At 50.7% G+C, this 14470-nt stretch overlaps 1 protein-coding gene across 1 annotated transcript in view; it reads left to right on the top strand.

The window, feature by feature from the left end:
• Positions 1–6859: 6859 nt before the first annotated feature.
• LOC144799124 (lipoprotein lipase-like) overlaps positions 6860–14470 on the top strand; it is an 85167-nt gene continuing 77556 nt past the window's right edge. Inside the window, exon 1 of the mRNA XM_078670322.1 lies at positions 6860–6992. Coding sequence (XP_078526448.1) covers positions 6899–6992 — 94 coding nt within the window. The 5' untranslated portion in view covers positions 6860–6898. The remainder of the gene's footprint in view (positions 6993–14470) is intronic.

The following is a 14470-nucleotide window of genomic DNA, read 5'->3' as shown; positions in this document are numbered from 1 at the left end:
AAGGTCTCTCTAGTGTTAGGCCAGATCTATCCGCCATCTTGAAAGGTCTCTCCAGTGTGAGGCCAGATCTATCCGCATCTTGAAAGGTCTCTCTAGTGTTAGGCCAGATCTATCCGCCATCTTGAAAGGTCTCTCCAGTGTGAGGCCAGATCTATCTGCATCTTGAAAGGTCTCTCTAGTGTGAGTCCAGATCTATCCGCCATCTTGAAAGGTCTCTCCAATGTGAGGCCAGATCTATCTGCATCTTGAAAGGTCTCTCTAGTGTGAGTCCAGATCTATCCGCCATCTTGAAAGGTCTCTCCAATGTGAGGCCAGATCTATCTGCATCTTGAAAGGTCTCTCTAGTGTGAGTCCAGATCTATCCGCCATCTTGAAAGGTCTCTCCAATGTGAGGCCAGATCTATCCGCCATCTTGCACGGTCTCTCCAGCGTGAGGCCAGAGCTATTCGCATCTTGATAGCTCTCTGTACACTCAAGACAAACCTCTGAACTATAACCTTAGTTTCACCTATTATATTGTGTAAACATTTTCTGATGATCTAGGTTTCCCAGCGTGACATCCATTTTTATTTTTATATTAAACTTCCTTCGTTTATCCACAAAAGAAACAGGAGGCACTGAATGTTACTGTAATACCAAAGTAAAACAACAAAAAGCCTGAGAGGGGCCTAGTGCCAAGGAGGTGAAAAGGACTAGCACAGCTTTCACAATTACACACTCCCACCTCACAGTCAATAATTATATCCCTATACTTAGCATTCCTTCTTGCTCCTGACCCTATTACTTTGACATTACTTCGACTGCCATCTCTACCGATGGTGTCGCTGCCACCAATTAATTTCCACTTCAAGGTGTATCCAGCTGAAGAGATTCTAACTCATTTTAAACTGGTGACTAAAAAAGTGAATACAATGTGGACATTTTATTTAAAAGTATCAATTCATGAGAAGAAGGTGAATACTGTCTTTCATTCATTTAATTATAGACGGGTTGGTGAGGAAAGGCCGGGGGGAATTTCCTAATGTCTATGCTAAATTAATTCTTTATTATAATTAAAAAACATAAATGAATGAGAAAAAATATTTTGAGTTAAGGTTTGGCTTCGTTATAATATTGAGAGTAATCCAAAAACGTAAATTACATTAACAAAGTTTATTACATTTCAGAATTTGTGTATATGTATATATAGAGAAATAGACGTACAATATATAAATATGTATTTATAACACCGTATAATGAAAACCACACAAAATTAATGGAGGGGTTTGAGGTAAAGGTTTGCACAAGCCATTCGTTTCTCAATTTAACAATTTTATTTAAATAAATAGACGTAACAGGAGTCAAAGAAATGTAATTACAATTATTATGTCATGTAAAGTACGAGGGATGGGAAGTCTAGGTAGGTCGACCTAGTGGAGAACAGACCTATCCGGAGTCATGGTATTCGAGATAGGGACATACATCAGTATGCACACATTTGGAAGTGACATGCATGCACATACACAGTACAATCATGTTTGCAGAAACATTTGGAAGTGTGCATACACCGGTCTATGAGCGTCCGCAAAGCGCCTCCTGAGTACCGGTAACAGCATCCAGTAGACGCATTCTGAAGCGCGCTTATGTGCCAGTACACTGAGCACACTCTGTGCACACACATTCTGAAGTATGCTACACCTAAACCAATACAGCAGACACCCTCTGTTCACCCACTTTCTGATGCGCACTTATGTACCTGTACAGTGAGCACCCACTGAGCACACATATTCTGAAGCGCGCTTATATGCCAGTATACTAAGCACCCTCTGTGCACACACATTCTGAAGCGCGCTTATGTGCCAGTACGGAGATCACACACTGTGCACACACATCCTGAAGCGCGATTATGTGCCAGTACGGAGATCACCCTCTGTGCACCCACATTCTGAAGTATGCTGTACCTACACCAATACAGCAGACACCCTCTGTGCACCCACTTTCTGAAGCGCCCTATATGCCAGTACAGTGAGCACCCACTGAGGACACATATTCTGAGGCCCCCTTATGTGCCAGTACAGTAAGCACCCTCAGTGCACCCACATTCTGAAGCGCGGTATATGCCAGTATAAGAGCACCCTCTGTGCACAAGCATTCTGAATCGTGCTTATACGCCAGTACACTGAGCACCTACTGTGCACCCACATTCTAAAGCGTTCTTAAATGCCAGTACAGTAAGCACCCTCTGTGCACACACATTCTGGAATATGCTATACGTACGCCAATACAGTAGACACCCTCTGTGCACACTCATTCTGAATCACGCTTATATGCCAGTACACTGAGTACCCTCTGTGCACACATACTCTGAACTATGCTTATATGCCAGCACCCTCTGTGCACACGCATTCTGAAGTGCGCTTATATGCCAGGAGAGTAAGCACCCTCTGTGCACACATTCCGAGGTATGCATCCAGTACAGAGATCACCCCTGGTACACGCACATTCTGAAGTATACGTAACTGCCAACACAATGTGCATCCTCCGTGCACACGCATTCCGAAGTATGCACATATGCCAGTATAGTGAGCCCCCTCGTGCACACGTTCTTAAGTATGCGTATAAGCTGGCACAGTGCTCACTCTCAATGCACAGTTTCTTAAGTATGTACATACACCATTCATATTCAGAAGTATGCACACACGCCAATACACTGAACACCATATGTGCACACACACATTCTGCATGCACACACATAGATCATTAGCGGTCCGCAGTGGACGTGCACAGTACCGAGGCAGCATTCTCTGCACACACCCACTCTTCAGAGGTCAAGGGGAGTATACTCAGCGTCCTCGTTTGTGTGCACACGTTCTAACAAGATGCATAAAATGGCCAGAGAGCATCATTTCGCACGCGCATTCCGCAATGCACGCACATTCACAAGTACGCGTGCGCATGCCTGGATGGATGGATAGACGGATGGATTTATAGATGGATGTGTGTCTGAGAGAGGGCGGGTGGTTGGATGGGTGGATGTCTGACGGTGGATGGATGGATACATGAATGTGTGAGGGTGGGTGTGTGGATGGATGAATGGATAGATGGATGGATAGATGGATGGATTTATAGATGGATGTGTGTCTGAGAGAGGGCGGGTGGCTGGATGGGTGGATGTCTGACGGTGGATGGATGGATGGATACATGAATGTGTGAGGGTGGGTGTGTGGATGGATGAATGGATAGATGGATGGATGGATAGATGGATGGATTTATAGATGGATGTGTGTCTGAGAGAGGGCGGGTGGTTGGATGGGTGGATGTCTGACGGTGGATGGATGGATACATGAATGTGTGAGGGTGGGTGTGTGGATGGATGAATGGATAGATGGATAGATGGATGGATAGACGGATGGATTTATAGATGGATGTGTGTCTGAGAGAGGGCGGGTGGTTGGATGGGTGGATGTCTGACGGTGGATGGATGGATACATGAATGTGTGAGGGTGGGTGTGTGGATGGATGAATGGATAGATGGATAGATGGATGGATAGATGGATGGATTTATAGATGGATGTGTGTCTGAGAGAGGGCGGGTGGTTGGATGGGTGGATGTCTGACGGTGGATGGATGAATACATGAATGTGTGAGGGTGGGTGTGTGGATGGATGAATGGATAGATGGATAGATGGATGGATTTATAGATGGATGTGTGTCTGAGAGAGGGCGGGTGGTTGGATGGGTGGATGTCTGACGGTGGATGGATGGATACATGAATGTGTGAGGGTGGGTGTGTGGATGGATGAATGGATAGATGGATAGATGGGTGGATAGATGGATGGATTTATAGATGGATGTGTGTCTGAGAGAGGGCGGGTGGTTGGATGGGTGGATGTCTGATGGTGGATGGATGGATACATGAATGTGTGAGGGTGGGTGTGTGGATGGATGAATAGATAGATGGATAGATGGATGGATTTATAGATGGATAGATGGATGGATTTATAGATGGATGTGTGTCTGAGAGAGGGCGGGTGGTTGGATGGGTGGATGTCTGACGGTGGATGGATGGATACATGAATGTGTGAGGGTGGGTGTGTGGATGGATGAATGGATAGATGGATAGACGGATGGATTTATAGATGGATGTGTGTCTGAGAGAGGGCGGGTGGTTGGATGGGTGGATGTCTGACGGTGGATGGATGGATACATGAATGTGTGAGGGTGGATGTGTGGATGGATGAATGGATAGATGGATGGATAGATGGATGGATTTATAGATGGATGTGTGTCTGAGAGAGGGCGGGTGGTTGGATGGGTGGATGTCTGACGGTGGATGGATGAATACATGAATGTGTGAGGGTGGGTGTGTGGATGGATGAATGGATAGATGGATAGATGGATGTATTTATAGATGGATGTGTGTCTGAGAGAGGGCGGGTGGTTGGATGGGTGGATGTCTGACGGTGGATGGATGGATACATGAATGTGTGAGGGTGGGTGTGTGGATGGATGAATGGATAGATGGATAGATGGATAGATGGGTGGATAGATGGATGGATTTATAGATGGATGTGTGTCTGAGAGAGGGCGGGTGGTTGGATGGGTGGATGTCTGACGGTGGATGGATGGATACATGAATGTGTGAGGGTGGGTGTGTGGATGGATGAATAGATAGATGGATAGATGGATGGATTTATAGATGGATGTGTGTCTGAGAGAGGGCGGGTGGTTGGATGGGTGGATGTCTGACGGTGGATGGATGGATACATGAATGTGTGAGGGTGGGTGTGTGGATGGATGAATGGATAGATGGATAGATGGATGGATAGATGGATGGATTTATAGATGGATGTGTGTCTGAGAGAGGGCGGGTGGTTGGATGGGTGGATGTCTGACGGTGGATGGATGGATACATGAATGTGTGAGGGTGGGTGTGTGGATGGATGAATGGATAGATGGATAGATGGATGGATAGATGGATGGATTTATAGATGGATGTGTGTCTGAGAGAGGGCGGGTGGTTGGATGGGTGGATGTCTGACGGTGGATGGATGAATACATGAATGTGTGAGGGTGGGTGTGTGGATGGATGAATGGATAGATGGATGGATTTATAGATGAATGTGTGTCTGAGAGAGGGCGGGTGGTTGGATGGGTGGATGTCTGACGGTGGATGGATGGATACATGAATGTGTGAGGGTGGGTGTGTGGATGGATGAATGGATAGATGGATAGATGGGTGGATAGATGGATGGATTTATAGATGGATGTGTGTCTGAGAGAGAGCGGGTGGTTGGATGGGTGGATGTCTGACGGTGGATGGATGGATACATGAATGTGTGAGGGTGGGTGTGTGGATGGAAGAATGGATAGATGGATAGATGGGTGGATAGATGGATGGATTTATAGATGGATGTGTGTCTGAGAGAGGGCGGGTGGTTGGATGGGTGGATGTCTGACGGTGGATGGATGGATACATGAATGTGTGAGGGTGGGTGTGTGGATGGATGAATAGATAGATGGATAGATGGATGGATTTATAGATGGATGTGTGTCTGAGAGAGGGCGGGTGGTTGGATGGGTGGATGTCTGACGGTGGATGGATGGATACATGAATGTGTGAGGGTGGGTGTGTGGATGGATGAATGGATAGATGGATGGATAGATGGATTGATGGATTTATAGATGGATGTGTGTCTGAGAGAGGGTGGGTGGTTGGATGGGTGGATGTCTGACGGTGGATGGATGGATACATGAATGTGTGAGGGTGGGTGTGTGGATGGATGAATGGATGGGTGGTTGGATAGACGGATGAACAGATGATGGATGGATGTATAGATGGGTGTGTGTGTCTGAGGGGGAGTGTTTGGTTGGATGGGCCGATGTCTGAATGAATGGATGTGTGTGTGGATGGATGGATTGATGGATGGATTGCCGGGCTGACTGGTTCGGTTCAGGTTCACCCGCATCACTCTGCACGCACTCAGTGCCACTAGGATATGTGGTTCAAACGGGTATGAATGTTATTTCCCTATCTACTCCCTCGCTGTGATTTTTCCGCAGACTTCTATTCCTTCCATCGCGTGTTCACTGTAAGTCTTCTCCGAACCCCCGAGCGGGTCCCACATTTGTAGGGCGCTGGCCCCACACATTCTGCAGGGGTGCTGTCTCCTCCCGGCTCCTGGCCGGGGCCGTCGCAGCTCACGAGTTCCAATCGTGTGCTAATGTGACCACTTTCACACGACTCCTGGAAAGTAGGAGCCGATCCCAGCGCTTCGCCCCCGCGTGGTTTCTCGCGTGAGCAGGCGCCAGCGCCCAGTCGCGGCAGCCAATCCCGGGTGAGAAGCAGGAACACACCCACCACCCACCCACTGCCGGCTCACTCAGCAGCACACGGGCGATCAGAGTTACTTTAACACACGGTGTTTCAATCTGGTGCAGTGTGTGCACGAGTATGGAGCTCACACGGCTGCTCGAAGTCTGTGCGTGTGCACACTACACCCAGACACTGTGCAGTGTGCACTACAGTTTAACACACTGCACTGCCATGAGGCACCCTGGCACTCTGGTGGTGGCACACCACCAGCCCTGCTGGGAAGGCAGCAGGTGGGGGAGGGGCAGGGGCTGGGTAGAGTTCAAGGCTGAGGGGTGAGGTGACTTGGGGGGTGAGGCGAGCCCCCGCCCTGGGAGGGCTCTGAGGGTTGGAGGGGATTAGGGTCGAGGGAGCAAATCCCGGAGGCAGGGAAGTGCTCAGGGGAGGGCTGGAGGGGGGAGTGGCCAGGGGCAGTCCGTGGGAGGGCAGCCCGCCGCCCCCTCTCATTGGGCCCCTCTCTTAAGTTCTAGGCCCTGTCACTCAGGACTTTCCCTATAGCTCCCCTGCCTGCCCGCTCCGCACACACACAGACTGATCCTGGGCACCATGAGGAGCGGCGTCACCTGGATCCTACTGTCCTGGACTCTCTGCGCCTGGGCCCTGCCCGGGGTGCGCCCTCAGACTCCCGCCTCCAGCACAGGTAAGGCTGACTCACCGTGTGCCCTGCGGCACTTCACTCTGAGCAGAGTCACCGATCAATTCTCGTGTCCTGGCTTTACGTCTGGATTTATGCAGCTCTGCCAGGGGGTGCCCGAGAACTTCAGATTGCCCCTTCTGTGCCCGGGAAGTGGGCTGATATGCAGCACCCCTGATACAAATTAACCTTGCATTCTTCACTTTTAACAGTGATGTTTCAAAAGCAGGATTACAGCTGTCAGCAGTGCACAGAACTTTCTTTCTTTTTTACTGTTTTCAAAACCTTCAGAGAGTTCGGAGGAATATATGAGGCTTAAGAGACGGGCATATGGGTGTCTTATTCAGAATCTCGGAATGTTTGTAGGCAGGGAGTGGGATTTGTGTGAGGTGGGCGCCTCTGTGGCTGAATTCGCACGGGAGTGGTCTCACCCGTGTGGGGTGTCTGTGGTGTAGTGTCTGTGGACCTCTTGGAGCGGTGACGTCCTCTCGGAGGCGTCTGTGTGACAGGTGACGTCCGGGGCTCCATACAAGGTGAGACTGTCTCTGGTGTGTGGGGGGAATCCAGCAGAGAGGGGTTTCTGTGAGGGCCGAGGCGTCCCTGAGAAGACGGTATCGTTTGGTGTCCAAGAGTTGTTGAAGAAGGGATGCAGGTAACCTTCGAATACGTTCATGTATGAGCGAAGATTCGTTTTTATTTATTGTTTGGTATTTATAGCGCCAACTTCACCCACCAGGTGTTCGGAGCGCTGGGCATCTGTGGGTTTGAAAACCTCCGAGAGAGCTGTGTGGGGTCTCTGAGTTGGAACGTATTTGAACGTCTGTGAGCACTGACGTCCGATAGGATGCATTTGCCTCGGGGCGTGGGTACTATTGGTGCAGCAGGTGCAGTGATACCGGGGCCCGGAGCCCAAGGGGGAATATCTCGAGAAGGGGTCATTTGGAGGGGTAGGGGTGTCTGTGAGGGCCCACGGAGTTCCTGTCACTGGATCTCTTTGTGTTTCAAAGAAGGGAGGCAGGGTGGCAGGGTCTCTGTGGAATGGGTGCACATGTGAGAAGATTCGCCTTTATTTTTTAATTGGCTGTCTTATCTAGCGCGAACTTGACTTGAGTAGGTCAGGGCTTCAGAGCGCTGGATGTAGTAGGTAGCTGTGAAAATACATGTCACAAGAGACAATGGTCCCAAACTTTAGATCAGATCACCAAGCAAAAATAAATCAAAATTGGAATCTATATTAAATGTCCAGCCGGACAAATTTAATAGTTGATATATTCAAATGTATTAAAGTTGTTCAACGATTTCCAACCACACTTGGAAATTGTTGAACAACTTTACTACATTTGAATATATCAACTATTAAATATGTCCGGCTGGACATTTAATATAGATTCCAATTTTGGTCTATATTTATTTTTGCTTGGTTATCTGATCTAAAGTTTGGGACCATTGTCTCTTGTAATACTACGTAATCCCAAGGTCCCAGACCTATTGCTACTTTGGGTTCCCTTGTCGTGTATAATATTGTGAAAATACATGTGGGCAGCCTCACCTGTGAGAGGGTGCCTGAGTTGGCACCTTTGGTCTGTGAGCGCTAGAGGGACGTGCGGGGGGGAGGTGTGCGTGACGGGGTACCTGAGAGAGGCGCGTCTGCTGAAACACCCACCAGTGGGGCCATCTGTGAGTGGGCTTCCAGGGATGAGCGTGGGGTTGTCGAAGATGGCTCTGAGATGTGTGCGGTGCACGCGCGACAGAATTCGCCTGGAATGCTGAGACAGATGGACCGGGCCTTAATACCGCTCTCTGAAGTGTACAATACAGTAATAATCAAGATTTGGTTGGCCCCTCTGGGCTCTGGTGCCACTGCACCTGCTGCACCCTGTTGAGTGGCGTTCATGAGATGGGATTTCTTTGAGTGTCTGCGGGTGTCTCCTGGGAGAGGTGATATCTGTCGAATAGGAGCGTCTGTTGTTGAGAGGGGACGCCCGAAATTGGACACAGGTGAGAGGCCAGTCAGGGAAGTTTACAAGACGTGATTTTGTTTACGTTAGAGACAGCGCATCTCCTGAGGTCTCAGGTGGGAGGAGCCATGTGTGAGGGTGAGGGGAGTGTCCCGGGTTTGGTGCCTCTGGGCGTCTTTCCGAAGGGACGTCCGAGGCCAGTCATCTGCGACTCTAGACGACCTGTTTGTGTTTACTCACAAAATCACTTGTAGGGGATCAGGTGTTATTGATGACTGGGGCCTCACACAGCACTCATTTGGGACACGCGCCCCTCATTCATTTCAGTACAATTGCCAGCCCCCTGCTGCGAGCGTTCATACATTTTCCCCCAATTACGTTTTCAAGTTCAAGTGAGTTCCTACTTTTCTTAGAACAGATCGTCTGTTTCCTGGTGTGCGGGGGTGGGGAGGTGCATGGGGGTGTCTGCGTCTTCTGGGCAGATCTCAGCCAGTGAATTTTGCAGCTTGCACTGGTTAGTGGTCAGGGTTTTTAAGGAGACACCCATTTTCATTCTTTCATTTTTTTTCTTTTTTTAAATAAATACAGTCTTTTTATTCGAGGTCTCCTGCTCCAACACGTTCAATTGTTTTACTACGAATGTTGAATGTATCCTGCAAACGCCCAACTTTCCCCAGAGGGCTTTGGGAGGTGGTCAGATCTGGTCTGTGCGCGTGTTTACAGAAGGGTCTGTGGTGTGTGCCGGGCTCTTTGGGGGTACTGTGAGACCGCTGGGGCGCGGTATGCCTCCTGTGTGCAGTCTGTGACCGACAGTTACCCCGGGAACAAGTTACTTCCCATGAATGGAACCGGCGCCAAGGTCACCCTGCCCCCTCCTCGCCGCTGATTGGTCGGGTCCTCGTCATGGGATGCGAATCACACCACAGCCGAGCCCAGAGTGCTGTGGAGAGACAGGGGGAGAAGGGTCGAGGCGGGGAGAGGGAGACGGAGGAACTATGGAGGGAGTGCAGAGAGGGAAACAGAGAGAGGAGAGAGAGAAAACAGAGTTCGCGCTATACAAATCTGCAAAAAAAAAAAAGCGCAGGACACACAATGGGAGGCGGGAGCTTCGCTAACAGTAGAATTGTGTCCATGTGTAATGTAACTGGTGCTCATGTAATGCGCCTGCCCGAGGCCACGCAGTGGCCATCAAGAGGGCGGGTACCTAGTCAAGGAGGGCGGTCCCGCCCCCACTTGCCTGTCCGGCACATCCGCCTCACCGGTTGGAGGAGGCGGCTTGCCGAGAATCTCGTCCGGGCGGCGGGGAGGGGCTTCAGGGGTACTTATGCTGTGGTGCCCCCATCCTAAGCCTCTTTGCCGCCCGGACGCCGTACGATCTTGCGGGACACTCTTTTGTGACTACCTCGTCGTGTTGAGGTGAGCGAGGCCTTGGGCCTACCCTCTCCCCCCCCCCCCTTACTGTAGCCGCCTGCTCCCTCCGTGTGAGGTGGGAGCCTGGCGAGGCGGCCCGCTAGAGCGGGCTGCTGTGGGGGGGACGTCCGGTTTTCCTTCCGGTCTTTGTCCTCCGGTCAGCGCGGGCCCGGCCTGTTCTTGTCGGGCCCCGCTGTATTTGCTATACCGAGTCCCGTTTTCCCTAAAGGTTTGGGCGTCTTTTGTGTGATCTCTCCGGCGCTGGAGTGGCCATGTTTGTGTGGTATTGTGGCGGCAATTGTAGGATTTACAAATATTGCATTTTGGCGGGTCGAACCTTCCCCAGGTTGTGCGTGGGTGTGTAATGTTGTGTATTTCTCCCTACCTCCTTCGCCTCGTCCGTCCCCCTTCCTCGTCGTCTGATTTTCCTCGCATTCTCTTTGGGGGTGCGGGCTGGTCCGGGGAGCCCCGCGTGGTGGGACTGTCCGTGGGGTAATGGTTCTCCCGGGAGTCCGATGCCGACCCTCTACGATCATCGGGGCTGTGGCCGAAGGGTAGGGTAAGCGTGTTTTTCCGTGTGTACGCTTAGCCATGCTCTGTGCATCTGGCGCTTCTGATTGCTCCTACCTGGGGCCTGAGCTGGATGCTTTCTCGCGACATCGTGCTTGTGCGCAGTGCCCTCAAGTATGGCGCGGTGTGTGGTATTCTAATGTGTACAGTTATTTACAGGTGGGCGCGTGGCCCGAGCGGTCAAAGGATCCGGTTTTAGGCACCAGTCTCTTCGGAGTCGGAGGTTCGTATCCTCGTGCTGCTTGGTTTCTTTTGTGAGGATTATGGCAAAGGGATAGTGCATGCTTGGTGGTGCGCGGGCTTTCAGGCGAAGGCCAAGACTCGTTATGGTTGTACTCATGTTGATGGGGGGGAGCTGTGAAGGATGAGCCAATTTTTACCCGCTTCATCATTATGCACGTACCGTGTATTTTGCATTCAAGGAATACCATCGTTCATGCAAAGTGTTTCCTTTTGATCGCTTCTGACTACGGGATCAAGAAGGCTTAATTTGGGCCCCGGAGTGGGGCGGCACTTGTGACTGGGGCCTGCGGAGATACGAGTGTGTTGTCCCCATATTTACCAGTGCTGCTGAGCTGACCAGTGGTCGTGGCCCCCATCTCATGGAATCGGGGCTGAGAGGCGTTTTGTTTGCATGAACGCTAGGTTTTCTTGCGCTTTCTCGGTTTTAGGGCCGAGATGTTTGTGCGGCTTGCCATAATCATGCGTGATTGTTGGTTTTATGATATGTTATGGATTCACGGTGCCGCATTCGGTGCCTCAGGGCACAGATATCCTTTCTTTCCCGGGTTGATTGGGGGCGCGATTACTAATGCAATTGCTGTCCTAGTGTCCACCGCTACTCTATGCCTTCTGTCGGAAACCACTAAGTGTGGCTGTCTAGCGGGATATCCTTACGTCCGGGTATTAGTGTGAATTCACTGTTTAGGAGTTAATGTTTAATACCGTCAAGGTTCATTTTCGAGTCGCTGCCGTCCCTTTCTTGTTACTTACCAGTGTGATGTTTTGAGACTGCCTTGCAAATGTATTAGGCTTTCGACGGTGAGGCGGCGCTCGTGGGGGGGGTTTTTCTCTCATCTGTCCGAGACATTTTGTCCAAGCAAGGGTTACATAGGTTCTTCGTTAGGGGGTCAGTTATGTCTGACGGAGGTATTGTGCACAGTAACAGCATAGGGGCCCGATGGGCTCATTTTCGAAGCCAGAGGCGTGTTCAGCGGTTAGAGTTGCTGACTCTGGAGCTGGGGACCAGTGTTCGAGCCGCGGCGTCGGCTCATTTAGTCTAACGGTCGCAGTGCAGTTTTGGTTTTCGGCTTTGGCTTCCGGGCGGGGGCGGGCAGATGTACCCCAATTGACACCAAAATTAGGTCAATTAGTATTGATAGCAAAAGGCTACGCTTTGCATCTTTCAACATTCCGTCGCCACGGTTTAGTATGGCTACGCGCCTTGCTGTTCACTGCCCTGCCCCAGGCCCATCCTGTCAGCAACGCTAGCAACGGGCGGCTCAATTTGGGTTTGGTGGAGTGGGTCCAGTCGGCGGCACCACCTGTCTCGGGGTTCGTTGCCAGCAACCATGCACCTAGCTCCCACCCCTATGTCCGTCCGGGAGGCTTGGCTGTATATTTTCGTGGTGTAATAGAACACCGCCCGGTTAAGAAAATCTGCTTTTGTCGGCGCGCTGGTGTATAGCCCGTCCTCGCGTTTTCTGCGGTGTGTGTCGGGGGGTGGTGGGGCCAGCCCCTTCGTTCACTCGAACCATGTCCTTCATTTCTCCCCCACCCCCCTGCCTCCGAGGCGTCAGCCAGGGTCCCCATGTCGGGAGGCGGGTCGGAGGCTTCGCATTGTCCTCCCATGGTGCGTTCATGTGACCCTGGGCGACTACACAGGTGTATGCGGCGCCGGGCCAGCGCTGGAGTTTGCGTTCGGCAGTGCGGTCCTTCTGCAGTGGCGACGCTCACTACGTTCTAGCGCAGACTTTCCCGCAGGGTCCGAGCGTCACATTAGCAGTAACGATACCTGAGGAGAAGGTTTAGTGGACATGTTTCTGTGGCATATGTCACACTACTTGAGGTATTAGTGACATCTGTGGTGGTATCTAGAGCATCTAGAAATCGTGGGGTCGCAATCGCAATGCGTTTTGACAACACTTAAATGCTTTACCATTTTGCAGGAAAGTAGTTAAAAAAGGATATGAACCAACGGTGTGTGCTGATCATTGTCTCTATGGTTTAGAAATATACCTGCATATTGTTTGTGATGATGAATTAGAAACGTGCTAAAGTGCGAACTACCATGTTTTCTCAGTTGTGCCTTTGGCGCGGTAGAGAAAATGTGGCTGGAGCTAGAGGGGGAGTTTCGCTCCAGGTGTCCGAGGGTCAAGGGTTGTGTAAGCATGCGGGGAGTGATGCGCTATTGTCCTCGGCAGCCTTATTCATTTCCGGCTTTGTTCTTTTCCGGTATGGTAGAGGATGGCATTCTGAAATGCGTTGATTTGTGTGGTCCTTGCGCTGGTCCTAAACAGGTTGTAGGCGGATCTCGACTATACTATTTTCCATGTATGCCTCAGTGACATATCGATCAGAGGATAAAGACATCTTTACAGTCTGTTGGAAAGATAGACTCCATGCTCCTGGGCAGCCGGCCATTTCCTGGGGCGGTATCTCTTACTTTGTCCGGCGCACGTGGGTAATGGCGTCAACTTGCCACCACTGGCATGGGAAGTACGCTTCACCATGTCCGGGGCACGCGGGTAATGGCGTACATGTCCGGCCATTTTAAAAGGCAATTATGTGCGAGATGTCCGCGTAAGGATGCGCCATCTGGCTTCAGGGCTAATTATTGGTGGGGCACAGGCATGTTGGCTTTTGATTGTGTTTTGGCATGCACGTCTTTATAGTGGCAGACTGGTGGAGTGGCCTTCCACCCACCACCCCTAATCCCCCCCCTGTCGGGCAGTGTACACTTGGTCCACACAGCCGCCCTCCAGGCCATGGTACACAGAACAAGGGTGCTTGTACATGCCTTTAGGCCGGGCAACGACGGGAGCGGAGAGACGTTTTCGCTGGATGTCCTGGCCACCCCTTTGCCTGCTGGATTTTTGTTGGTTCTCGTGCCGTTTACAGCAACACCGCACTTCGGCAATTGCTGGGCATAATTTGGTCTTGGATGCGTTAGCAATTGTTGCGCTCGGCCTTTTGCTTGGGCAGTGGTGCGTGTTGGCCACCAGGGGGAACAGTCTCTCGGTTTCAGTTTCTCCGCACACGCTGGAATTTTGTGTCCTTTCCACGTTTTCTCATAGAATGTCATTTCTCAGCACTGCAGGATATCATCGTTCTTGCCCGCGAGTGCTGTTTTGCAAACGGGCATGTTCTATTTCCCGGACTGTCGTACACCTGATGATTCTTAAATGATTATGACTACACAGCAGGTACCTCTACTGTTTGTAATACGCGGTTCTCACCCCTGAATGTTTGCCTGTAGATGTTTAAATTACCTTTAAATTTATTTAGGGTATTTATTCGGTAAATCTGTGGCCGGATTTCGGGTCA

This window comes from Lissotriton helveticus, chromosome 12, assembly GCF_964261635.1.
Source record: "Lissotriton helveticus chromosome 12, aLisHel1.1, whole genome shotgun sequence".
In the NCBI taxonomy this organism is placed as follows: domain Eukaryota; kingdom Metazoa; phylum Chordata; class Amphibia; order Caudata; family Salamandridae; genus Lissotriton; species Lissotriton helveticus.
Note: the sequence above shows the minus strand (reverse complement) of the source record. Positions and strands in the feature narration are given on the sequence as shown.